The sequence below is a fragment of the Oryzias latipes genome, chromosome 11 (assembly GCF_002234675.1).
Source record: "Oryzias latipes chromosome 11, ASM223467v1".
NCBI classification, from domain to species: Eukaryota; Metazoa; Chordata; class Actinopteri; order Beloniformes; family Adrianichthyidae; genus Oryzias; species Oryzias latipes.
Window position 1 is genome coordinate 15749359 of NC_019869.2, and position 27303 is coordinate 15776661.

The following is a 27303-nucleotide window of genomic DNA, read 5'->3' on the forward strand; positions in this document are numbered from 1 at the left end:
AAAATTAGGAAAAAAAATCAGAATATCTATCTGTCTTATTTTTAAAGAATGTATTTGTAAATTATGGTGGAAAATAAGTATTTTGTCATTAAAAATAATTCAACTCAATACTTTGTTATTTACCCTTTTGTTGGCAATAACAGCAGTCAAACGTTTTCTGAAAGTCTTCACAAGGTTTTCACAAACTGTTGCTGGTATTTTGGCCCATTCCTCCATGCAGATCTCCTCTAGAGTAGTGATGTTTTGGGGCTGTCGCTGGGCAACACAGACTTTTAACTCCCTCCAAAGATTTTCTGTGGGGTTGAGATCCGAAGACTGGCTAGGCCTTGAGGGCCTTGAAATGCTTCTTACGAAGCCACTCTTTTGTTACTGGTGCAGTGTGTTTGGGATCGTTGTCGTGTTTAAAGACCCAGCCACGTTTCATCTTTAAGGCTCTTGCTGATGGAAGGTTTTCACTCAAAAAAAGCAGCCTTATGTGATTATACACTGTTTTTTAAATGCATATACAGGGCTCCAGACTGCGAGCAATTGGTCGCATTTTGCGACCAAAATTTGAGAGACCAAAATTTGAAACGCGAGCACGTACACTCTCGCGTGATGCCTGTGTGTGAGGCGGCCACTGCGTGTGAGAAGAATAGGGAAAGCCACTGTAAGTGGCGAAAATGCGTGTAGGGGGAGGGGCCTAGAGATAATCGAGTGCGCTAAAACATCTGTGGGAAGGAAACGGAGACAAATATCACAACCTGATATGTCTGAGCTATGAGCAAGTGAACTCTTGATTCATTTTTCCGACCTGCGGCTAGTGTACCTGTGCCAGAGTGTACAGCAGGGGTCTCAAACTCGTGGCCCGCGGGCTATTTGCGGCCCCCAAGATGATATTTTGCGGTCCCCGCCTTAATATGAAGGTTTAATGTTACTGCAGCCCGCCAGTTTGTATGAATGACACTTTTTCATTGTCGTGTGCGAAGCTGACCAACCAATCACAGTCGGGTAAATGACTCTTGGGGGCGTGACAATGACAGGGTTTGAAAGCAGGACACCTGACAGCCCCCTCCCCGGACCACATTAAGGAGTTCCTTACTTTCCTTTAGAACGTATTTATTCGCTCGTAATTTTCTAAATACATGCAGTCCGTACTGAACTTTTCTCTGGGCCGCACAGAACCGGAGGAAGGTTTAGGTTTTGGTTACGGTTACGGCGGCGCATCAAACGGTTATGCACGGCAATTACGGCAGCACACCGCTCCCGCGGGAGTCGGGTCAGCTGAGGAGAATAAATGTCCCACACCTACATGCGTGACAGCTAACGGGGCTTGAACTTTAAACACGCTCGAGCAAAAACAACATTAGTTTTAGACACACTGAAAATACGTGGGGAAAATGCAACGACAGACTTGTTTGAGATGAACCAGCGCCTCGCCTGGATCGTTGGGGAGACGGGGGGGGGGGGGGGGGGGGGGGGCTGTGAGATGAAGGCGAATCTACAGCAAGACTGAAGGAGGACAGGAAATTGGAGTTGTCCTTAACATTCAATTTAGTTTTAATATTCTTCTCCCCCTTAGTATGATTTGTGTTCTTATATATTTTATGATTATTTTAATGTTTTGTGATGTATGTAGCCTTTTTTAATGAATTGGTATTTTAAATTATTTTAATTAATCACTCCACTACAAAAACCATCAGGACACATGTCCCATAATGCATTGTTTTGTAGTCATAGGGCAGCTTTCAGTCAGTTCAGTTTTCAGCTGTGTTCGGGTAGGTTTGCCCCTTGCTCCCACCCTTTCTCGCGATATTTTTGTGATGATTGACAGTTGATGTTGGAGCAAAAACAAAAATATATGTCACACACCAGGTGATCTGCGCAGCGTTGAGTTCAACTGGGTGATCTCAAACACGGTTATTGTGCATCTTGGCTGCACCTATTTGGTGTCACAAAGATAAATTTCCATCAGTTTTCTTAACTATTCGTACTATCATGACAGCGATGGTGCTGTCAGTTTACCTTCTTGTTGCATCTTCAAAAGTGCAGATTAAAATGTGACACTGAATTTGAAACAGCACATTGTAATTTCTGCATCTATTATTAAAGTATTTATTAGTAATACAGTGGAAATTAGTAGATTTGGTTAGCATGTTGATTTACGGTATGCGCCCCTAAATTTTCTGGTTGTGCCCCTAAAATTTTCAGTTAGGGGCCACTGTGCTCCTAGTGAAAAAAGTTAGTCTGGAGCCCTGATACAGACAATATGGGATGTTACCAAGGCAGGGGAATGTAGAACAGCAGAAACGTCACTGCATGTCAGCTGATATGTACCGTACATGTAGTATTTTAGTCACACGATCAACTGAGTTGTATTATAATTGGTGTAAACCTGTAAATCTTTTGCTTATTCTCCTTTCTTAGGGTGTACGAGGAAATGATGGACCCCATGGTCCTAAGGGAAATTTGGTAAGTAGTAGTAACAATGGCATAATATCATTATTCCTGTCATTTTTACTACTTAACATCAAAAAGTGTATTTTCTCTCATTTTCTTCTCCGTTTTGACTTGCTTTTTACATTAGTGGCGGCTGCGTCATTTTTTCTCTTTGTATTTCAGGGTCCTCAAGGAGAGCCAGGACCGCCTGGGCAGCAAGGAACTCCAGGAACTCAGGTAAGACTGCCAAATATACCCTTAGAATATTTATATTCTAAGGAACTCTGTAAAAATACACACCTGCTAAAAGTGCTCATGTCTGCTTTGTGCCAGTATCAGTTCAAATTTAACAGAACTCTCAGTACATCTATAATTACATTAGTTCAATAAAGTTCATAGTGTCTGTATTATTAACTGAATTCTGAGGTTCTTCTATTATCAGACACAGTTGTGTTTTGTTTGTTTTTTTATAATTACATTTCTTTTCATTGCATCATTATTTTGCACGACAACTATTCCCCATTTTTCTTTTTGTCCAACCATTGTCCTTTCTCAAGACATGGCAGATGTTTTTACATTGTTTGTGATGGCAACATAGCTGGATTTATTCTTTTGGCTGAATATGGGTTTTGATTGCTTTGAAGTAAAAATAATTTTTGGAAGCTGATAGTCCATATTGGGCGTCAAGAATGCTTTTAGTCCATTCTTGACATGCTTTTAGCATATGATGTTCACACAGCACTGTTGCTACATTGTAGTAGCGCATGTCTGCCACATACAGTTGGAAAAGGTTTGGTGCAAAATATCAAACAGTTCAAATCTTGCAAATCTTGCTCCAGGCTTTTACTTTCACAGCTCTCCTCTGATATATATAAGACTTGGTGTCATATAATTCCCCTATATAATTGTTTTTTCCTCCATGATTAATAATCCAATGGTTGGCACTTCCGTGAATGAAAGGAAACGCCACCCATCTGTCACTACCAAATTCTAATTCCTGATTGGTCAAAGTTCGACTAATTTAACCTTAAACGTTTTGTACATAAAACCTGAAAACTGTCACAGAAACTTGCGTAGCTCTACATGAACGCCAGAGTTTTGTACGTGGAAGCCCAAAATGCACATACATGCACATTGACGCGATAAAATGCTCACATATGTTGACATGCACTCTTGTCTTAAATTGGAACATCTCCGATATGCTATAAAGGGCTCAGCACACACCTTTTTCAAATCCTGAAAACCTTTTTTAGACCATGCAAAAAAGTCTAAATAAAGACAGCAATTGTATAAAAATGATGACCACTCCATGCTATCGTTTGGACGATGGTATATTTTTGCAAAAAATTCAATGATTTGTTTTTTTGTTTTGTTTGTTTGTTTGTTTGTTTTTGGGAGTTTTTTTCTCTTTTGTGTGGGAACTGCTAAAAATTAAAGACTGTTGTACTTTGACTTGTGAAACTCTAATAAAAATGAAAGTGTTAAAATGTGCACATATGTGCAATTACAAAGACTTTAAGGTCTATGTTTAACCTCACACCTATTTTATTTTTAGCTATTTTACCAAGATACAATGATCATGTTAAAATGCAAGAGTGCATTCCTTTTATGTAGACAGAACGTTCTTTTTTGTGTGTTGCAGGGAATGCCTGGACCTCAGGGAGCTATTGGACCTCATGGAGAGAAAGTAAAAGACCATAAACATGTTTTTTAAACATGTCATAACCATACCCGACAGTACATTTTATAGGAGCGCACGGGTTTATAATATTTTCATTAGTTTGCACTCTCTAACTCCAAGGTACAAATGAACCTTAAGGAGATTTGGTTGTTAAAATTGTAATTGCAGAAACATCTTCCTAAAAATAATTTTAGCCGTCATCAGCATGACTGAACATAGAAAATCTCTGGACTTAACTTATTATTATTTTCAGTCACAAAAGATAAAGTCAAGTTACACAAAACTACAATACAAAGTGAAATAAATATCCAATTGCAGAATTTATATTATAAAGTTAAATGTTTATAGCATGCAATTAAAAGTAAAACGATGAGTTTCCACTTTGATTGTCATTGTGTAATTTGTACTTGTTTATTTTACACTACCTTACACCACTATCAGCCTTTTACTACAGATGTATTGACATGTTATAGCAGAAAAAAACTTAGATTTAATAGTAATAAGAGTGATTCAGTTGGTAATAGCTCTTGTTTACAATGGTTGACTGCCAGAGTTTACAGCGGTGCTAAAATAATCTTATCCAGCATTCGTACAGTATATTACTTGTGTATTTTTATGCTTAAACAAGTGATTATGAGTGTTGTAAAAGCTACCAATGTTAAATGGAACTGCTTTGTCACAAGCACAACAAAATTCTGTCAGGCCCTGATTTGTCAAACTCTAGGAAAAAATGTCCTTGACTGCCTGCATTTATTTAACTTCAAACCATAAAAACTATCAGGGTTTGCCCACTGATCTTATTTTGTACTCACTAGCAAATAAAACTGCAAACTCATATTTTTAGCCAACAGAAATTATTTGTAAGGCAAATAACTTTAAAAAAGCTGACAACCTTGTCTCTCTCCAGGGTCCCACTGGAAAACCAGGTTTGCCAGGAATGCCTGGAGCTGATGGCCCACCTGTATGTTTGTTTCTCTGTTATTAATTTTTGCTATGATTGCTGATGTACATCTAGTGCACCAGCATTGCATATCTTTCCTAATTCCAAAGTGCTCTTGTTTTCCCCTCAGGGTCACCCAGGAAAGGAAGGGCCTCCTGGTACCAAAGGGAACCAGGTGGGTGTCCGTTTTAAACGTTTCCTCATCAACATATTATTATTAATCAAAGAGGACTTTATTACTTCTACTAGTGTTATTTAAAAACATGTTTTTCTAATTGCTTAACTTATTTTTAATGTTGATTTTGTTTTTGATCCAAAATTATACAATAATATTAGCACCTCTGTTGTGTTTTTACAGTAACTTTATCCCTCTATGTTTGATCTTGTCCAGGGTCCCAATGGTCCTCAGGGAGCTATTGGTTATCCTGGCCCTCGAGGCATCAAGGTCAGTTTACACAGTTATTTAGGCAACTTGAAAGTTGATTTTCCTATTTGGAAAATTTGATGTTGCATGCCTAAACATATTTTTTAAATGAAAAACTTTTTTTTCAATCTTTATTAAAAGTATCTTTTTGGTTACAGGGAGCTCAAGGAATCCGGGGGCTAAAAGGCCACAAGGGAGAGAAGGTCAACATCTTATTACACTTTAATGCTTTCAACATCTTCCCAGTTATTCACATTTATAACTTTTGAATCTTAAAAATGTTTTTGCTTTTTAGGGAGAAGATGGTTTCCCAGGAATTAAAGGAGATTTTGGTGTCAAAGGAGAAAGGGTAAAATTATGGATTAACTATTTGTTTTTACTACTAACTGTTGATCGACCAATAACACATGATTTTTTTATATTACTCTTCAAAATCCTTGCTCCATCTAAATCAGCATCTTCATTTAATATTTTTATTCTAATTGTGTCTCTATTGTCTCTCTCACTTGCAGGGTGAGGCTGGCTTACCAGGACCAAGAGGGGAAGATGGTCCTGAAGGGCCCAAGGGCCGTGTCGGACCGCCCGGTGAGATTGGACCAATTGGAACTGTTGGAGAAAAGGTATGGCTTAAAACTGAAAGCAACATGACATTTTTGATTTGATTTGAAATTGTTTATTTCAAGCACTCAAATAATAATAGTACACAAAAACAATACCATCATCAGTTATACATTCATACATTGACGAATCAAACTTAGGATAATTAGACATATTAATAAATATTGCTTGAAAGAGAGTGGAAGGAAGTTCATTTATATAATCCTACCCCTGTTATACCGTAACCATTTTATTACATGATTTATCATTATCCGGTTCCTAGCTTTTATCAGACAGAATTAAGAATCCTGAAGTATCAATAAAGCACATGACAAAGATGAATTACTTAAATTATTAAGGAAAAAATGACTATTTTAGAAATCAACATAGCAAATGCAGATCAGTTATCAAAATATATGCAGATTATGTTACTTGTAAAGGTCATGTATATGATTGAAAAAATAATACTATATCAGTAAAATAGACATATAACACTGTTGCGAAAATCTTCATAGCAAAAATTGATCAAGTATCAAAAGTTAAAATATGTGCAAAATTATGTTACATTAGGAAAAATCATGAATCAATTTTTCAGTTGTTTGAGCAAGTGAAGTAATATCATTAGAAATCAATCAATTTAACCATTTTCAATAATTGAAAGATATGACAACATAGTAGGGTTACTGTAGATTCTTTCACCAAAATATCACAGCAAAACTATGCTGCAATGAAATTCCCAAAAAGGTGATACATTTCCTGGGTGGGGTGACGATTTTTCCGTACTTACTTTTCAATTGTCCTTTTACTGTGACTGGGATGGGAGTTGCTGCCAGGAAAGATTGTGCCACATCATAACATATCTCCCACCTGCGAGATGTATTATTCAAAGTATCCATTTAAATGTCCTTTTTTGTTTGAATTATGGTGAATATATAAAGAGAAATGATGCATCATCCCTGAAAACAGATGATTCACTCCAGAAACTGACCAAAGCACAGCCATCTGTGATGTTCAACCAAGGGGCAAATGCCACAAATATTTTGGAGGAAGCATATAGCAAAGGCTTTTATGTCTAAAACAGACTTTGGAAAATGCCTTTTAGGTAATGCGTAAAGTTGTCTTTGTGCCTAAACAGAATTTTTACCAAAAAGTTTTAAATACAAGAACTTGTAAAAAACGTGAACTTTGTAGCACTTAAACAATAGTTTGAGGGAAATCATTTGCACCTGGACTGCAGAGATTCAGAGTTTAAAAAAACACGTTTTTGCTTGGTCATTAAATTAGCAACGCTGTTTTTGTAGATCTTTTTTAGAAGTAAGAGACCCTTGCTTTAACACAGAATTTTCACCAAACACATGTATTTTAGTTTAATTATAAATGTAGCTCTGGTACAATCTTAAGAATAAAAATTCAATCAGATGACATAATTAAATATGACACCAAAGCATTATGAGCATAGGTTTTTCTTTTTTTTTTTAAATTATGCGATTAGATTTCCCATTTTATCACGTCAAACTTAGTAGCTATTTTATGTTAAAAAAGGTTGCTGTTTTTGTTTAGTTTTGTTGCAGTTTCTTGTTTTCCACTTGACCAAGAAGTCAACACACTGATAGCATTTGGGATTAGTGACTTTTTCATCATGTTTTTCCAGGGTAAACTTGGTGTTCCTGGACTTCCTGGATATCCTGGAAGACAAGGACCAAAGGTACAAAATAGAGACACAGTTGTCAAGGACACAAACTTACTCACTATGAAAAGAATCTTGTTTATATTTGTTTTCCATTTTGATTGTAAGTAAAATTGGTAATGATATTTTAATCCTTTTTTAGGGGTCACTGGGTTTCCCTGGTTTCCCGGGTTCAAACGGCGAGAAGGGAACAAGGGTGAGAAACCAATTCGCGGAGTGATTTTGTCTTACAGTTTCCAATTTATATCTCACTATAAGCAATGAGAGCTAATTGAGCAACAAAATTGATGAAGGAGATAGAGTTGAATGTTTTCATATTCATTTGTCTTTTTTCTTTTTTTGCGTCAGGGTGTTTCTGGAAAACAAGGACCAAGAGGACAAAGAGGGCCAACGGTATTTTTTCTCTTTTGCCTGTTTCAGAGCTTTTGAAAGAAAAGAATATGCAAAAATGAAAGTTTGATGTCATAAAGGTAAACAAAGATGTGCTGTTTTTAAAGTATGTACTGATTCTTTAAGCAGTTATCCAGTAATTGATCAACAGATTTGTTTACCTGTTCAGATGTTAATATGACTTATAATACATGAACACAATACAGTATAATGCATAGAAAAAGAATCCTAACGAATAACACTTAATGTTGTTATGCACATTATTTTTGTTACCATAAAACTACATATTATTGTTAGTAGCGTCAAACATAAAATGAAATGTTTAAACCATTTAAAAGATGCATTTATAAAGAAGCATATGTGAAAACACTAAAATGCAGTTTTAACCACTATCAGGGACCCAGAGGACAAAGAGGACCAAGGGGAGCCACTGGAAAAGCAGGAGCCAAGGTATTCTCACTGCACTCAATTTCTTATCATTTTCTTAAAGGTTAGTGATTTTTTTTTTGCCATTGCTTGTGATGTTCCTGTTATGTCATTCTCTTCTTTGCATTCATTAGTTTTTTGATGTGAAGTGCTGTTAACCATGTTATCTTGTTTCCTTTTAGGGAACGTCTGGCAGTGATGGCCCCCCTGGTCCTCCCGGAGAAAGGGTAAACATTTCTTCTTTGTGATTTAACCATCACAGTAACTTTCTTTTCATTTTGCGGCTTGTCTGATAGATGACTGCATGTATGTCTGTCTATTGTTGACACTTATTTGTTGTCTCATCAGGGATTGCCTGGGCCTCAAGGAGCCAATGGTTTCCCAGGACCAAAAGGACCTCCTGTAAGAAAATGCTGTATTGTCTAGTTCTCTTAAATGTGAAAAAAGGCTGAAGTAGACAAAGTAAAAAACTACTTTGGTTAAAATTCCAATACTTCTGCCAAGTAAGATCATTCGCTTTAAGTCAAAGTGCAAAATTATCTGCCAGAAGATTAAGTTACAAAAGCTTTTTCAGTCATGTTTTGAAGTCTCCAAAATAAATGATGTTGCTATTCATTCATTATCATCATAGCTGCAAAAATGATCAGAAATAGGAAACATTTGTGGGGAAAAGTCCATTGCTTGAGAAAGTTCCAACTTTTTTCTAGTCGTTTTAATGTTGGGTTGTGGATAACATGTAGGCAGTGAATCACTTTGAAGGATTGACGTTTGTATGTGAATGTTTCCCCTTCTTTATATATGGTTTCATTAATGTTTTGTTGCTTTGATTCAAAATAACATTACAGGGACCTCCAGGAAAGGACGGACTTCCTGGACATCCTGGGCAAAGAGGAGAAGTTGTAAGTTAGACTTTTAAAATGATCCCAGTGAGGGAACTGGTAATAATATTCTATTTAGATAATTAGATTTTGAATTTTGAAGTCTGGCTTCTGGAGTTGACCGTGAAAACCAACACTGCTGAACTCACTGGACTATTTTTATATTTTGAAAAAGAAAGTCAAATTTCTGGACTAAAATAACCCTTTTAACTTTGTACAGCAGACACTCCTTAGTTTTTGCAACTCACTTGCTATGCGATCAGCCCGGTGCATGGTTATTCATTTTATTTAAGGTCACATGTGTGAGTGGATTGGTGTATACCTAATCATTTATTCATGTTGGATTTTTATTGTCTTTATTTGTTCTTTCCTTTCTTTATTGATCCGACTGGGCTGCTATTTATCAAATGTTGCAGATGTTAAGTAACAAATTGTAATTCCTAATACTTATTGGAATAAAAAAATACTACTACTGATATTATTCTTACTGATAAAATTTGAGGAATATTTTGAACTAAATTCCAGTTTGCATTAACACACGTGATTGGCTTTTTTTAACCTCCTCTTCAGACTGAAGTGACATGTAGACATTGTGCTGATTCGGAGAATTGCTTTTAGAGAATCATGATGTTTGATCCTAACAGCTTAGTGAAGATTTTGTTGATTATTCAACTTTGCTCTCACAGGGCTTCCAAGGTAAAATGGGGCCACCTGGACCTCCTGGGGTTGTTGGACCTCAAGTAAGTTATTTCATTCTTCTACTTTTCTTTTTAAACCCAGTTACATAGCACTAAAACTTGTCTTGCTCTCTTTTTTGCTTTCTTTTCACCACCATCACAAATGCTTTGTTGCTTTCACTTTTGTTTTTCTCTGATCTCTTCTGCTTCCACATTCCATCCCTTCAGGGACCATCGGGAGAGACAGGCCCAATGGGTGAGCGTGGCCATCCAGGACCTCCAGGTCCACCAGGGGAGCAGGGACTGTCTGGTCCCTCAGGAAAAGAAGGCACCAAGGGGGATCCTGGACCCCCAGGAGGACCTGGAAAAGATGGTCCCCCAGGATTGAGAGGCTTTCCCGGAGAGAGAGGACTGCCTGGGACCCCTGTAAGTAAAATGAAAATTATAGTTTTCTTTACCAAGCTATTAAAAATTGATAAACACTGCTTTATAAAATGACCTCACATGAAAATCGAGTGATAAAGATAAAGATAAAGTGCACTACAGTTGCAGGAGAGTTCATAAGAAATAGGAACACTGATGTATGTGTTTATAGCATTGTCTGTTACAGAGGAATTAGGTGAAGGTGTGGAAATGCAACTAAACTAGTGACAAATTTTTATTTCTATTTTCATGTAAAAATCTTAATGTTTGATAATAATTTAATAATTTCTGTCACAGATAAAAAATTAGCTTAAAGTTCAGTTACTTTATTAGTTTTTACATTTTCTTTTTCATGTTTTTGAATTAAAAACCTTTTGGTCAATGTTAGATGAATGTGTCTTCATTTGTTCTGTTGTTTTCCTTCAGGGTGGAGGAGGACTAAAAGGAAGTGAAGGCCCTGCTGGACCTCCTGGACCTGCTGTATGTTTAAAACCATCTCACAATATAACTACCTTTGTTGCTTAAATGGTCAAATCCAGCTGGCCTTTCTAGTCATTAAGATTTTAACTGTCTGCACATGTTTTTGTGTTTTTGCTTGATTGCTTCTTTTTCATTTTTCATGCATCAGTTTACTACATTTTACAAAGGTAAACTTCTGCTGCAACTGACTTATTTATTTCTCCAGGGCTCTCCTGGTGAGAGGGGACAAGCTGGACCTGGTGGACCAGTTGGTGCTCCTGGAAGACCTGGCCCTCAGGGGCCACCTGGACCAGCTGGAGAGAAGGGAGTTCCAGTGAGTTATTAATGACATCTATATCAATCATTATGCATATTTAGGTTGAAAAAAATAAAATAATGAATGCATTTTTTTTTCTTTTTTGCCCAAGGGAGAAAAAGGCCCTATTGGCCCAGCGGGTCGGGACGGACTACAAGGGCCAGTGGGTCTACCTGGCCCTGCTGGACCACCTGGGGTACCTGGAGAAGATGGAGACAAGGCCAGTAACTAAATCAAAGTGCCAACACCTCAGTGACATTCATTAGACATAGATACTCCTATGAAAAGTAGCTTCATTGTATGGCTGTGACTGTAAAAGAAAATGATTTTTTTTTTTTTGCTGCAGGGTGAGGTTGGAGAGCATGGTCAGAAAGGAGCCAAAGGAGGAAAAGGGGAACATGTGAGTGTTGATCAGAAACTAGTTTAAAATGTTATGTCATTGACGCAAATGTAAGGCTTTAAAGATAAATATATTCTTTACTCTATTTATCTTTATGTGTTGGTATTTCCCAGAAGCTGTTGGTTATGGTCTCTGTTTTTGCTTTTTGTTATCAGGGTCCTCCTGGACCACCTGGACCTGGAGGTCCTGTTGGCCAACCTGGTCCTGCAGTGAGTAATATCATAGCTACAAAATGTTGTTTTTATTTTTTTATTTATGTCCATTTGAACTTATGGCATCACTTTTTTCATTCTTCAATGAATTCATGGGGTTTAGGGGGCTGATGGAGAGCTTGGACCAAGGGGCCAGCAGGGGCCGTTTGGAGCTAAAGGTGATGAAGGCTCTAGAGGATTCCCAGGTGCTCCAGGACCCATTGGACTTCAGGTGAATCAAAAACTGTTTCAAAACCAGATTTCTTCAAATACTTCAGACTTCTATGTTATTGTTGAGAAGGAGGATGGTGGACACGGTCTTTAGTATAACCTCTCCCCGTCTAACCTGCAGGGACTCCCAGGACCCTCGGGCGAGAAGGGAGAGACTGGAGATGTTGGACCTCTTGTGAGTTTGGAAAAAAACATGATTACTATGATTTCTGCTAAAAATCATCCAAAATTAAAAAAACAAACCTTTTGAAATTTCAGGGTCCTCCAGGCCCTCCAGGACCACGTGGCCCAGCTGGACCTAATGGAGCTGATGTGAGTTTTTGAACTAATGAAAAGTATTTCAGAACTTTTACTCTTCATTTTCAAACTACGTTAAATGGTTTGAATTAAAACTGGTCCAAGAGCAGAAAAGGTTCATGAAACATCCACCCATCATTGTTACTGAAGATTCAACAAAATGTTTTACTAAGTTGTAATTTGGCATGAAAACATTTATAAATGTAATTATCCGGTAATTAAATGTTTAGCAACACAATTACATGTTTGAGTTTTTGTATGTTTTTGTTTCCAGGGCCCTCAAGGTCCTCCTGGTGGTTTGGGTAATCCTGGACCTATTGGAGAGAAGGTGCAGGATTAGAAACTTTATTTTTAAGTTTGACGGTTTTTAAACAATTATGAATGAATGATCAACTGTTTGCCCTGCAGGGAGAGCCTGGTGAGTCTGGTCCACCTGGAGTAGTAGGAGAGCCTGGAAAGAAGGTGAGTCCTTGACTGCTTCATCCAAAGTCTTTGATAATAAGGATGTTGCACTGGTATCCATTACACAGGAAAGAGCTGCATGGTTCTGTTGACAGGGTCCTCGTGGAGAACGTGGAGAGAAGGGAGAGGCCGGACAACCTGGAACCCCTGGACCTGCTGGAGGACGAGGACGCCCTGGAGACGATGGACCCAAAGGAAACCCGGTATGAGGCCCACCATAAAACACTGTGGGTCTCATATGTATGTGGAAAACTCCCAGATTAATTAAGAGATTTTCTTGTGTCTAAAACAGGGTCCTGTTGGTTTCCCCGGAGATCCTGGTCCAACTGGTGAGGTTGGACCCAGAGTAAGTACCGGTCTCTTAAAAAATATCATCAAACCACCTGTTTATGTCCAGGAAGACATTTTGCCTAAGAGAATAATATTAAGAAAATGACAAATGAGGCTGTCTTGACTTTTTTAGGGTCAGGATGGCGCCAAAGGAGAAAGAGGAGAGGATGGTGAACAAGGGGAAGCCGTAAGTCATAAAATGCAAATTTTCAGCTTTTAGGATCTAATTGCATTTCAGTCTCCTCACTGCATCCCTCTGTGGTTGTAACAGGGCTCCCCAGGACCTCCTGGTGAAAATGGACCACCTGGCCCCCTAGGAAAGAGGGTAATCTGAACATTTGATGCTGCATCTTAGAAATACTTTGATGCCAACAGCTACGATGGATTTCTCCATCATACACCGATCAGACAAATTTTAGACAATGCCTCTAAAATGCAAAGAAACTGTTTGAATGTTGGCTATAATTACCCATAATCCTGTCAAATTCTTTGATTTGCATTTGTTACATCATGTGTTTCATTTCCAGGGACCTGCTGGAACAAGAGGACCAGAGGGGCGTCAAGGAGAGAAAGGAACTAAAGTGAGTGTTCAGTTTTTTTTAACACTATTTTTGGATTCTTCACGACTGCTGATCATTTTAATTTTGTTCTTGAAGAAATATGGAATTGTCTTGTTTGTTGTCTTGTCAAAATTGTCTTGTTTACTGACAGGCAGAATCTGATTCCATTTCTTATTTTCTGTTTTCAATGTTTGACAGCTTTTTTAATTGAATTTGATTAAACCAAACTGGCTCCTCGTCACTAAAGAGGATGAACTCTAAAAATTATGCTTCTCATTTTCCCCAACAACCTCTGAAACACGAATAAACATAAATATTTTAAAATATATCTGTATCCAGTGGAAAGAGATTGTAAGAAAGAAGCTAGTTGACCTTTAATTTATTTTTGTTTTTTATGTAACTTCTTACACTATTTATATAAAATGATGATAAAAATTGTATTGCATTTGCAGGGTGATCCAGGTGCAGTTGGGCCTCCAGGAAAGACCGGTCCTGTTGGTCCTCAGGGTCAACCAGGAAAACCTGGAACAGAAGGTCTCAGAGGACTCCCAGGATCAGTGGTAAGTTTAATATCCTAAAGTTTTGTGTCCATTAACAATAAGCAGCATTTTGTTTTTTTGCATGTTTGAGGCCTCCTGCTAATCTTTTCTGTGTTTTAGGGTGAACAAGGATCTCCAGGAGCTGCTGGGCAGAAAGGACCACCTGGACCTGTGGTAGGACAATATCACCTCTTTTAGTTTATTTTCCTTCTTTTGAGAAAGTCAATTTTGCTGTTAGCAGTCTTCCTCCTGTAATACTCAGTCTTTTTTTCTTTAACTTGCATCTTCTTGTCTTCTCCACCATCTCTTCTCTGTCATTATCTTTTCTCAATCTGCAGGGGCCTGCTGGCTTGCCTGGTCTGCGTGGAGATCCTGGTGCCAAAGGAGAGAAGGGACACCAGGGTCTTATTGGTCTGGTTGGAGCCCCAGGAGAGCAGGGGGAGAAGGGAGACAGAGGTCTGCCTGGACCCCAGGGATCTACTGGAGCCAAGGGAGAGCCTGTAAGTTTGACTTTTTCATCCCTGAACAGGCTCCCACATTTTGACCCATTTCAACACGAGTCAAAGCTAAGCATTCTATGTCTTTGATAACAGGGAATGCCAGGAGGAACTGGACCTCTGGGCCCAAGTGGACCACCTGGTCTTCCTGTGAGGATTCATTTTTTCCTCTTTTCTTTTGTGTCTCTCAATTTGATCACCTTCTTAACATTAAATGTCTTCTTTTCCAGGGTACTCCAGGTGTCAAAGGAGCAAAGGGGGCCACTGTGAGTAAAACCGTGGCCCTCAAAATATTTTAACTCTTTTGGGTTTCAAAATAAACATGTTTTTATATCATTTTATGTCTACGTTTTTTCTGGTTTCCAGGGAGGAGCAGGTCCAAAGGGAGAGAAGGGTGTTCAGGGACCTCCTGGACCTCCAGTGAGTACTTCCCTTATCTCTGCAAAGAGCTTCAAGCTATTACTTCTTTCAAACCTTCTCTACTCATTCATCGATACTCTGCTGCATTTCAGGGCCCACCAGGCGAGGTCATTCAGCCACTGCCAATCCTGAGGAGTCCCAAATCCAAACGCTCCATCGATGCCAGCCAGGTGCTGACTGAGTTTGACCCTGACATGCCTGCATCTGATGCTGCTGGCACAGAGTTCACGATTGGTAATGAAGGCATGGAGGAGATCTTCGGCTCCCTCGACTCGCTTCGACAAGAGTTGGAGAGCATCCGTTTCCCTCTGGGCACTCAGGACAGCCCAGCCCGCACCTGCCAGGACCTGCACCTCAGCCAACCAGACCTCAAAGACGGTACAGAACACACCTCTGACTTTATCTTATAAATGCATTGACTGAACATTCCCATTGGAAAATACTGTAAAATAGTGAAAGAGGAACAAACGACAGGTTTTTGCATGTTCTTCTGTTCCTTTACTGTCTGCAGGAGAGTACTGGATTGATCCAAACCAGGGCTGCTCCAGAGACTCCTTTAAGGTCTTCTGTAATTTCACAAAAGGAGAGACATGCCTCCATCCCAGCAAGGGCATCGACTCGGTCAGTGACACAGAAATCCTGTGAAATGTTGTTCAAGGGAGGAAGTGAACGTATCTTCCTGTTCACTTCATCGTGTTTCACTTCTTATGGAATACTTTATTAGACTAATGCTGAAGCTCAGAGATTTTTGCGTTAATTTGTAGATTAAAGTGTTATGGCAGAATGGGTTGGGATGTGGAAAAAATATTTGTGTACCAACAGAACTGAATTAAATCACTTAAACGTCGGCATAAATGGACATACTGTACGTCACTGCATTTGGCCCACAGCTTTGCTGATTCTGCACACGCATCACAAGGTCTTAATGTAAATGTGAATTTCAGACTGGATTCTGGTTTGGCTCTCAGCCATCTGCACTTACATGTTTTATCATAAAGCCCTGCTGAGGAGCCTTGACCTAATGAAATGAATGAAACAAGAACAAAAACACTGTAAATAGAGTAATACCTAAGTGCAGTTCTTTTGATTATGTAATTTGCACTACTTTTCTCTTTACTGATAGCAGGAGACTCATAAAATAACAACCTATGCTAACCATTTCACATCTTTGCTCTGAGTATCAAAAAGGAAAAACATGAGAACAGTTTTGTGGTTTTAGTTTCCAATGCCAATGAGTCTCATCCACAGTTTGATGAAAACACACCTGTGACAAAGCTACCTGTAAAGAGAGGTCTGCTACAAACTGCAGTGTGGGCAAGATTGTTTTTTTTTGGGGGGGGGATAAAAAAAATCATAAGAAAAACATTAAAAAAATGTAAGCAGGTATCTAAGTAAGTAACTAAAAATATTTTTGAAGCAGTATTTCCAATTCTTTCTATTTGTTTTCGTGTTTTCTTAACACCAAAACTGAAACAAATATTCATGTGAATTTAAAGCAAATTAATCCATAGTTTATCAAACTGTGTCTACTTGCTGAAGGAAAAAACTGAACATAACAGATGCATAATTTTTTATTGTATGTGATTGCAATAACAGGTGAAGATGAGCTCCTGGGACACTGAGACCCCAGGCTCGTGGTACAGCCAGTTTGTCACAGGAAGTAAAGTAAGTCAGGATCTGTGTGAACTGACAATCCAGGCAGTTTCATTGTTTCCTTCATCCTGTAAAATGACTCCTTCTTTTCTTTTTCTTCCTCCTTTCAGTTTTCTTACGTCGATGCCAGTGGTGAGCCCGTAGGCGTGGTCCAGCTGGGTTTCCTCCGCCTCCTCAGCGTCCAGGCCCGACAGAACCTCACCTACCACTGCCACCGCTCTGTGGCCTGGGCTGACCGCAGCGCCAAAAACAACCACAAGAGAGCACTGCACTTCCGCGGCGCCAACGATGAAGAGCTGAGCTATGAGACCAACCCTTATATCAAAGCTTTGAAGGATGGCTGCTCTGTGAGTTTCCACACGTCCACCTGCTTTACAGTTTAACTAGAAATCACTCAGTCATGTCACTCATTCATTTCAAACAAATGAAGACACTTTCGGACACCATCCCAGACACCAGTTTTTGTCTTGGATTGTCTGCTTTGTTTGTGCAGCATAATTTAGCTCAGCTAAACTACGAGATCGCAGCCTTAAATACAATGGACCAAACAAGCAAACTTTGGTCTTCCGGAAAACCAAAATGTAAGAAAATAATTGAGCCCACAGCAAAACTGTAAAAATCAAGAATCCCCAAAAAGTTTTGTGATTTTAAAGAGGCAATGAAGACGTTTGTCAGTATATTTCATCAATTTATTTATTAAGAAAGGGACATTGCATATAACTGTACATTTTAAATCAAATGTAAAAATATGACAGATTTTAGCCACAGGCCAATTTCCATCTGCAGTCCCCTGGCAGGTTGATGCTATTGAAGAAAACAGATTTTAAGAAGAAGAAACTACACATAGGAATATAAGTAAGGGTAACAAAGTGTGCATTATCAGAAATTAACGCACGGCGTGGAAGCCTGAATGGTTGCTTCCACAAAGTACTGTTATATCATCTGTTGCGACTGTTTTAATCTTTAGTACATTCTACATAAAGCAAACCAAACAAAACTAAAATACACATTTTTTTGTCATTGGTTCTGTCCAATTGAACCGAGTCTGCCAGATGAATGTATTTGCACCCAAAAACTAATTTTATATTGTATTTAAGGCTGCGATCTCGTTCAAAGCTCCGACGTCTTACGTTGATGTGTGTCTCTTTTTCCAGTACCGTAAGGGCTTTGACAGGACAATCCTGGAGATCAACACACCGCAGGTGGAGCATCTTCCTCTGTTGGACATCCAGGTGTCAGACTTTGGGGAGAGCAACCAGCAGTTTGGCTTTGAAGTGGGACCTGTCTGTTTCCAAGGATAAACACAAGCACACAGAGAACAACACATGCAAACACTCACACGCACACACACGCATGCACTTAGAGAGACACTACTATGATAAACCTACATGCCCAGTAATTTGTAAATTAACTTGTAAATGATATAAAAGCCACATACCCACACAGACACACACTTGTGTACGCAGAAGCTGTTGTGAGACAAACACACTCGCTCTCGTGCACAGCTGGGGAAAGCGACATCCCCCAGCAAGTAAAGGACGACCAAAAAGAAAAGAGGAGAAAAGTAAGAAAAACTTGTGAAGAGGAGGAAACATCAACGGGGAGCGTGACTGTGAGGAAAAAACCTGGAGGGAGGCAACAACAAGAAGCCGACCTGAGATGAAGAGCAAGCCGGCAGCCTGAGGCCTGACACCCCTGACTCCAGCCCCCCCCCTTTCACTCCTCTCTTCTCCCCGCTGACACTCTTTTCATTCCCACTCATCCTTTCTGCTCTACCTCCCCCTCTCCATCCTCACAAAAAGGGTCACAGTCAGCTTTTGTTTCTACGTTCACACTGCAGGCAGCATGACTGACGTTCTTCTACCTGATGATGAGTCATTCCAGCTGTTCCTTCCTTTAGACATCAAAAGTTTCAAACCAAATCTGAAGTCAGGCTAAAGTACGGAATACTCAGAAGATTAGCCGTCATGCTGCTCACAGAGTGATGTTCAGTTTACAGACTTTTTTAATCCCCAGAACCAAAGAAAAATCACCAGCAGTTTTCCCTCAGAAAACACAACAGTGACCATATAAGACCAGGAGGTTTGTGCGGACTTGAGTGGTCTTCTCTGCTTCTTTTAAACTTAAGAAAGCTATGCTTCCATTCTTGTATCTTCGCCACCTTAGATCCCTTTGAAAAATGTCTAAAAATGTGACTCACGACTCAAACTGATGACAGATGTTTATTCTGATGGTGCTTTTTGAAATCCAGATTCCTCGCTCAACCCTGAAAGCAGCAGAAATATCAGAACTGCTCGTTTTCTGAACAAACGGATTCGATTGAAATCAGGAAAAATAAACAGGTGAGTGACTGATCAGTGATGGCCATGCGTGCCTTCCAGAAGCACCTATGGTTGCTCAATCCCTGATCAGGAAACCTGGGCGGCCTCCTCTCACCACTGCAGTATTTGCTGAGTCACTTTTTGGATATTTCAAATCTCTGTTTTTTTGCAGTCACAATAAACAAATGTTCTTAAGTGAAACTGTGTGGCATGGTGCTAATTATTCAGAAGCCCTCCATTTCCTGTAGTCTCTATACAATTTCTCAAAGCCTTTTTACGAGGGAAATGTGCATTACATTCCATTTGTACAGAACTAGTGTTATTCTATTGTATTTATTTAAAACAAACAGGGTTCTCTGAGATTAAAGTAACAAAGAACGTTGAATATCTCAGTCAAATGTGGTGTTTTTCAGTTCTATTTATTTGCCGCGGCTTAACTGAAGCGAGTGAAGCATATGTTCTGAACTTACAGCCATCCTGAGTTGTGATGTTTGTGTTCACTCCCCGTCCAAACTCCTTCCATACCACCAAAGAAAATCTGTGGCCGTGTCTTATTGTAATAACCCTCTATAGTGTTTTCATCAACTGTACTGTACTGTTACATTTTGCTTCCAATGATTAAATGGTGGCTCTCCAGTTCTGTCACACTTTTGTGTCTTTGCTGCTGTTTTTCTCACCATTTAACAGTTTGAGACTAAACATTATTATCGTGTGGCCTTCTGTTTCTGTCTGGGAGCACAGCGGTTAAGAAGAGAGTTGTGAGAGGGAGGAAACAAAGTAAATAATAAAATTAGAGGGGTGGATTTCTTACTCGGGTTCTGCTTTGGGCTTATTTTTTTGTTTGTTTGCTTTTTTCTTTTTGTATATTTTATAGCAGGAAAACAGGGAGGAATTACCAAATTAAAAAAAAAAAAAGATGATTACAGAAGAAAATGACCTCAACTATTTGCTTTCAGTGTGTTGACAATGTTTCAACATTAAAATAATATGGTGCTGAAAAAAGATGCGATATTTTATAATGTCTGTAAGTAATTTTTAAAGAAATTCGTGTTTCTGTAATATATAATCTTTTTAAAAAGAGCAACTTGACTGGTGTTTTTCTTTCTAAACCTTTTTTGTAAATGCACTACCTGCAGTTACTGCAAATGACCACAAGGCACTTATCTGTTGATTTACAAGAAATTACTGAAAAGGTTTTTCCTTCTTTCTGTAAGGTGGTGTCCCCCTTCCCAAAAAAAAAGGGTTTGTATGCGACTCTTGTAATGCTACAGGGGCTTCATTAATAGAACACATGTTGACATGCATGATGCTGCAGGGCTATTATCAACATGCTGCATGATGTGCATATAATTTGCTGCCGACATAAATGTAAACTTTATTTTGTTAAACCTATATACAGCATACTAGGCTAATATGGTAATATAGATTTATACATTTCTGACTCAGTGACTGAACCTTTCTTGCAGGTTTCCAATGGATTCAGACTTAAGGAAAAAGTGGGCCTTAGCTATCAAAAGAGCTAACCCAGATGGATCACTTGGTACCAACTAGCAATACAGTCTGGCCATCTATGTTGAAAACATTTTGTGGAAACAGATTTTGATAAGACTGGCCAAACTGTTCGCTTGAAATGACCCTTGATGTCAGTTACACCAAATTGATCACTCACATGAATCAGTATAAATCTATTATCAGTATATATATAATCAGTATACATCTATTATTATTATTATTGTTGTTGTTAATAATAATAATAATACTATATTTATTTTTATTGACTTATTATTTATTTATTGTTATTATTTATGGTTCTTATGGATTTATTATTATTATTGTTGTTGTTGTTGGGTTTTTCTAAATAATTTAAATTACATGTCAAAGAGGTTTAAAACTTCTAACGCTGACTGTTTCTCTTATTTAACAACAACAAATGATGTATTTATATATGTTATATATATATATATAATCTATGATATATTTATATATTTGTATAAATATATATAAATGTAAAAATATGTAGTATATAAAAGCTATTAGATGCCACTAAAAGCAATAGAAAGCATTGTCATGTGGGGGCCGTCGACCTCACCAAGATGGCGTCGCGCTACGCCACCGCCGGCCAGGCTTCTCAAGCGGGCGTGTCTCCTCTAGCGAAATAACTCATTAAGGTGGCAGAAATATCACTCCATGACTCATTGCTTGGAATACTCCACACCAGAAAATTGTATGATGTTGCTCTTAGGTTTTGCCGCAAGGGGGCGACAAAGATGTAGAATCGATTTCAGAATTTCACTGTAATTGGAAGAGCTAGATTGAGAAACCCGTAACGAATTATTATTAGCATATAGTAAAGAAAAAGAAATACACATAAAAAACTCATAATACAGGGAAGGAGCATACTTCAGAAAAACTTTCACTGTCTTCACTTTGATTCATGACAAAAGACAAATAATTTTGTAGGATAGATCACTAAACAATACATATTTTAGGTAATGTAATAAAGCAAAAGTATAGTTTTAAAAGAAAAAAGATATAAATAAGAACTATGTAAACAGAAAAGGCTTCTGTGTGCTTTTTTCAAAAAGTTAATGTTTAAAAATTTGTATTTACCCTTTGACAAATAATGTGTGTTGATAAAATGTATTATATTTTAAACTTCAAATAACAGCAATAAGTAAGTTTCTGAAAATGTGATAGTTAAAAGAAAAGATTTAGGTTCCTGCTGTCCAAACTGAAGTACACAAAGAATGTGCCAACAGTTACATTACATGATTAAATAAATACAAATTTTAATAGGAAATTGTTTTATTATTTACATTTATTTTAAAACATTTGTTGAGTACAGAAAGTGACTTCATTTAATCATGATCAAAATTTGGAGTCATCTGGTCAATATATGTAATCATATCCAAAGCAGTCGTGTGAAGGACTGGGGAACCATCCAGGGTGATCCCCAAGAGTGGCTGAGATTGGATCCAGCAGCCCTGTGACCCCCGGAAGGGAGGAAGTCGCTTTGGGAAAGGAATGAATGGATATTCCAAGCAGCAAAGCCGGCCTCCTGCTGTGTTCACTTGTGTGGCAGACAGCTGGTTCAGCCCATAAAAAGTCCACCTGAAAAAGACACCATTTAAAAACTCAGCTTTAGATGGAAGGTACGCTTTAAAAATACCCAACAGTTTTAGTGAAAAGGATTTTTTTGTTCCAAGACGGCACCTGTTACTTCAATGCTGGTCCCTGTGATGTAGCGAGAGTCGTCAGAAGCTAGGAAGGCACAGGCATCAGCAACCTCTGCAGGACAGATGGACACAGATCAGCTTATGAATCAACTTTTATTTCAATGCACACAAAACCAAGAACGAAACATTTCTCAATGTTTAGATCAAGTGTAGAAAGTGTGCGGAGAAATAGGAAATGTAGTCAGAAATTTAAAAATGTCTGATTTGACCTGCAGGCTCTCCCATTCTTCCCAGAGGCACCAAGGTTGTTATCTGCAACACACCAGATAAACAAGTGGGATGAGAACATCCTCATACAAGAACTCAGAAAGAGGAGAGACACTTTTCATTCTAACAGCAGCCCATCTTCTCTCTGCAGAGATCTAAATCATAGAATTACAGTGTTGATTCATTGTAATCATCCACCTCAACACTCAAAGGCTTAACGTGTTAAAGAAGCTGAGGTTCACTTCTGTAGATCATCTCTTAAATATTATGATCTGTGGCATCTTTCCTCGTGTTTCTTTGAGAAAATGTTGATTCACTGTGAAACTGAAGGGTGTGTCCAGTTGTTCTGGGGTTTTGTGTACCATCAATTGCTGCAATGCAATAATAACAGTTAGTGTACACCCATGACCCAGAAACTGACAGATGTACACATCTGTCTTTCATATGCCATAATGTCCACCTTGTCTTTCCATTTACAAATTTTTAAAAGGATTTTAAAATGCAAAATACACCCATAGCTAGGCCTACACAATATACCTCAAATTTATCGTTATCGCAAAATCCAGCTCTGCAATATGCATATCGCAAAAGACTGCGAATATCGCAATAAATCGTAAACCCAAAATGTGTTAAAACAATCTTATGGCAGCTTGACGCTTTTAACGAATCAAATAAATCCCTTTATGCTTTGACCAATCAGATGGACGCCTTCCCATTGTTTACCAATCAGATGGAGGCATATTATGTTAGATGTTTGTCTCCTATGTCAATGAGGGTCATTTGGAGTGTAATTTTAAACTGTTGCAATGAAATGGGAAGGATGTTTTTGGCATTTTTCTATTTTTTTATATACCGCAAATTATATCCTTATCGTAATATTACTCTCTAATATCGCATATCGCAAGTTTTCCTCATATTGTGCAGCCCTACCCATAGCTATGATAAACACAATAAAACACATCAAAAACATTCTTTAAAATACAGATTTACTCTTATTGTAGGCAGAGGGCAGAATGTCTTTTTGGGCTTTTTTTTCCAATGTTTACATTCTTTAGAAAAGAATGTGGACACAGCAGGATCAGAACTCTTCATCGCAGGATAAAAACAAACATTAAAAAGTGATCAGCAAGAGGCTCACGTCATTGAAAACTGGACTTTGTAACATCCTCTGAGTCTATGTCTATTTGGCCATCACACAACGGAGAAAAACTGTCTTTAGCTTTAATGGCATCATGATTTCAGAAAGGGATGGGCGATATATCTGTGCCAGAATTGGTATCGGCCAATATTTGCATAATTTTAGGTTATCGGTCCGACATTAAAGACATCTACTTATATTGTTCTGTTTTCAAATAAACTTTATTTTTGAACGGTATAATTGTTCCTATAGATCCCTGGCAATTAGAAGCTTATGGTTTACATTCATAGCCAGTAATTGATTGTTTTCAGGTAAATTTTATTTTTATAGGGATACATTTTGTTCCTAATACATCACTGGCAATGGGAAGCTTTCGTTTTACGATCATCTCCAATAGTAGATAAATGGTCTGAATGCTTTCAGATATATTTATATGAAAGTTTTAAAGTGATACTTGTTTCTATGAGATCCTTTGCTGTATGTTTAAAAAGGTCAAGTACAATGGGATTGTTCAGAAAAAGAAAAGTTGTGCATTTCTAATGAAGACACAAAAAGGAAATCTTCACTTTGTTACTGTCGACACTTAAATATTGGTAACAGCTAATATCGGCCACAGTTGCAGGGGGAATGTTGGTTATCGGTATCAGCCCATCTCTAGTTTTAGAGTCAAATCTGAGAATATATGTGCATTTTATTTTATTTTTTCTTCTTTTTTTCTGCTTATAATTCTTAACAGAGCTGCACATCACAACTTCAGGTTAGAGTTCATATCTGTGAGAGTGTGTGTGAGCTGCACCTTGCTGATAACTTTCTCTGGCACTTTATCTGTCATCGGGGTGGTTATGAATCCTGGCAACACACAGTTACACCGAATCCCAAATCTGGACAAGAAAGAAAATGTGGAAATATCTATTTCAAAAATGATCTCAATTCAGACAATTGCTGCACCGTTACCACTGTCATGTCACCTGCTGAGCTCCTTGGCAGCCGTGCGCGTCAAACCCTCAACTCCAGCTTTGGAGGCGGCATAGTTTGCCTGTCCGAGGTTCCCCACCTTCACACAAGCAACAGATTCAGGACATGAGGAACCGAGTGAACAAAAGGCTTCTTCTCTTTAGATATAATTTAATAATCCCTATGGGAAACTGATGCTCCTACTTTTCCCACAATGCTTCCAACTGTAATGATAGATCCTTTGGAAGCTCCACATGCAACCAGAGCCTGAGCGACAGCCTGAGTGACCAAGAATGAACCCTGAGAGGAATAACAAAAATGTAAATAAGTTATTATGTCCCAATGTTTAAAGTAGAGAAAGGCAGAAACCTTTCAATGAAAAAGAGACTGGGTTTTCTCTGAGATTTACAGTTCATCTAAAGCTGCTCTGAGCAGGAAGCTGCTACCTTCAGGTTGACCTGAATGACTCTGTCAAACTGTTCCTCCTCCATGTTGAGCAGGAATTCGTCCTGAGTGATGCCTGCTGTGTTCACACATACTGAGGGAGGCTGGAAGTAACGGGTCTGGACAGAAACACCAGCAGGTTAGAGGATGAGAGGACAAGAAGATGAGCAGAAGTCCAGCTGTTTCTCACACCTGTATGTTGGTCACCAGCTTCTTCACGCTGTCTTTTAACGACACGTCCACCACAGTCGCCATGTGGACCTGACCTCTGAGGTTGTCCGGGAGACTGCTAAACGTCTCATCTGCTGACTCTTGGTTGATGTCTGCAACCACAACGGAGGCGCCCTCAGAGGCCAAACGCTGGCACACCGCCCGTCCAATTCCACTGCCTCCTCCTGGGAGAATAAGGACAGAACATTTAGGGCGGCAACCTGGCAACAGTCCACCAAAACACTACAGCTTCTGACTCAAATTTACGAGACAAAGTCTCTGCAAAGAACAGAAAAAATAAAAGGTTTATTTTACTGCAGACATGTCAGCCGACACCTTCAAGTACCCAATCAAAAGGACATTTTTGTAACAATAACATGGCTGTTGGCAAGATCATTCTTTGTCTTAGTCAATGTATTTGTTTTATGAGCATTATATTTATTATTATTAATAATAATAATATTATCAATCTGTTAAGCTGTCCTCTCCCATCGGCGCTGTTTGATTTAAAACTTTTCCTTTTTCTTACACCCACTCCTGAACTTACGTGTCGAGTCATTATAACTACAAAACATTTTGTCCTATCGTACATAGATCGTCTTGGAATGTTATTTATGCGCGATCGCTGAAGCTGCGGGTTACCGAAGAGGACGAAAACAGTACTTTTGGTAAAACTGAGTAAACTCAGTCTGTTGATTGAACTTTTATAACAGTCACAAATCAGCTTGGGGCTAAAATGCTAAAAAAAAATCATTCATCCAAAACATCTAGTCTTCATTTAGTAAAGAATTCGAAATTGTAAATGCTTAATAAACCAGGAGTCCAGAGTTCACGTTGCATCGTTACAGAGTCAGTTACACATTGAGGACGATAACAATAGCACATTTAAAAAGAAACACTGTGGAATGGAATGAATCGTACACGTTTGTCTATATGCGAGACAATACGAAAAGTTAAATGCAAACTAACCAGTGACCAGTGTCAACCTTGAAATGAGCCGGGTGGAAGCCGCCATATTGGTTGCCTTTGTTGTTGTGCTTCTCAGTTTGTCCAGTAGAGGGCGTCACGTTCAAGATGGACACATTGAGCGACCGCTTAGAAAGAGGGTAGTAAACAAGACTCAGCATCCTTAACATGGAGAAAGTTGATAATTATAGCAAATCAACGATAGGACGATAAAAATCCTGGGGAAGATGGATTTGTTAATGAAATTTATAACATCTTTTCTAAAGTGACCCCTTTCTGTGTTAAAAAATAGGTTTAAGTTATCTGATTTGGAACCAAACATGATTTTATTCATGGTTAAATACAAACTAGCTAGTATCAACCTTGAAACGATCAGGAGGGAAGCTATATACGATTTGTTTTAGTTGATTTTGTAGTATTGAAATTCTCCGCTAGAGGGCAAAATTCCGAGCCTGATGGGGTTGGACCAGGATTTACAGTTTTTCTCAGTCGCTTTAGTACAATTCTCAGATCAGAATTGAAGTTTGCAAATACGTGTGTGCATTTCTCAACACAATTTGTACAAACAGCAAAACACTATGGATTTCTTGCAAAAGCCTGTAACTTGCTCAAAATCTTTAGTTCATCTCTCAAAACTAAGTCTTTATGTCATTGAACATGTCAGTGCCATCAGAATGTCAAGTCCTTGTGTCATTGTCTACGAACAAGACAGTCAAATTACTTAGTCATGTCAATATAACTGTGTACTTTAGAGGGAGGTTCTGATGTAAACTATGGCTAAAGTTTTGATGACAATTATTGTAAAATGTAAGTTACACCTTTTTTGTTTGATTGCAAGAGACTGGACAAGATTCACATTTACACTTTTATTGTTCCTATTGTAATTTTTTGACAGACCATGTCATACCAACATAGAAAAAAACCACTGCAA

At 38.5% G+C, this 27303-nt stretch overlaps 2 protein-coding genes across 7 annotated transcripts in view; one reads left to right on the plus strand and one right to left on the minus strand.

Annotated features, from left to right (window-relative positions):
• Positions 1-20297, plus strand: part of LOC101154880 (collagen alpha-1(XI) chain) — a 46216-nt gene extending 25919 nt beyond the window's left edge. For all 6 annotated transcript variants that reach the window (XM_023959920.1, XM_023959921.1, XM_023959922.1 and 3 more), the window contains 44 exons: positions 2407-2451; positions 2602-2655; positions 4061-4105; positions 5007-5060; positions 5170-5214; positions 5431-5484; positions 5622-5666; positions 5759-5812; positions 5976-6083; positions 7712-7765; positions 7890-7943; positions 8096-8140; positions 8534-8587; positions 8746-8790; positions 8912-8965; positions 9409-9462; positions 10128-10181; positions 10347-10544; positions 10968-11021; positions 11227-11334; positions 11429-11536; positions 11663-11716; positions 11872-11925; positions 12032-12139; positions 12260-12313; positions 12397-12450; positions 12710-12763; positions 12844-12897; positions 12993-13100; positions 13190-13243; positions 13361-13414; positions 13499-13552; positions 13755-13808; positions 14240-14347; positions 14447-14500; positions 14665-14826; positions 14920-14973; positions 15054-15089; positions 15190-15243; positions 15336-15621; positions 15755-15864; positions 16840-16908; positions 17007-17243; positions 18051-20297. In XM_023959920.1, the coding sequence (XP_023815688.1) occupies positions 2407-2451; positions 2602-2655; positions 4061-4105; positions 5007-5060; positions 5170-5214; positions 5431-5484; positions 5622-5666; positions 5759-5812; positions 5976-6083; positions 7712-7765; positions 7890-7943; positions 8096-8140; positions 8534-8587; positions 8746-8790; positions 8912-8965; positions 9409-9462; positions 10128-10181; positions 10347-10544; positions 10968-11021; positions 11227-11334; positions 11429-11536; positions 11663-11716; positions 11872-11925; positions 12032-12139; positions 12260-12313; positions 12397-12450; positions 12710-12763; positions 12844-12897; positions 12993-13100; positions 13190-13243; positions 13361-13414; positions 13499-13552; positions 13755-13808; positions 14240-14347; positions 14447-14500; positions 14665-14826; positions 14920-14973; positions 15054-15089; positions 15190-15243; positions 15336-15621; positions 15755-15864; positions 16840-16908; positions 17007-17243; positions 18051-18197 (3459 nt within the window). In that variant the 3' untranslated portion in view covers positions 18198-20297. The remainder of the gene's footprint in view (positions 1-2406; positions 2452-2601; positions 2656-4060; positions 4106-5006; positions 5061-5169; positions 5215-5430; positions 5485-5621; positions 5667-5758; positions 5813-5975; positions 6084-7711; positions 7766-7889; positions 7944-8095; positions 8141-8533; positions 8588-8745; positions 8791-8911; positions 8966-9408; positions 9463-10127; positions 10182-10346; positions 10545-10967; positions 11022-11226; positions 11335-11428; positions 11537-11662; positions 11717-11871; positions 11926-12031; positions 12140-12259; positions 12314-12396; positions 12451-12709; positions 12764-12843; positions 12898-12992; positions 13101-13189; positions 13244-13360; positions 13415-13498; positions 13553-13754; positions 13809-14239; positions 14348-14446; positions 14501-14664; positions 14827-14919; positions 14974-15053; positions 15090-15189; positions 15244-15335; positions 15622-15754; positions 15865-16839; positions 16909-17006; positions 17244-18050) is intronic.
• A 1707-nt stretch (positions 20298-22004) lies between these two features.
• Positions 22005-26486, minus strand: hsd17b8 (hydroxysteroid 17-beta dehydrogenase 8). Its single transcript, XM_004074057.4, has 9 exons — positions 26376-26486; positions 25389-25591; positions 25199-25315; positions 24957-25052; positions 24767-24852; positions 24595-24679; positions 22663-22705; positions 22431-22505; positions 22005-22328 (listed from the first exon to the last, which is right to left on the minus strand). The coding sequence occupies exons 1-9, from the start codon at positions 26419-26421 to the stop codon at positions 22309-22311; spliced, it is 771 nt and encodes a 256-aa protein (XP_004074105.1). The 5' UTR covers positions 26422-26486; the 3' UTR covers positions 22005-22308.
• Positions 26487-27303: the final 817 nt, after the last annotated feature.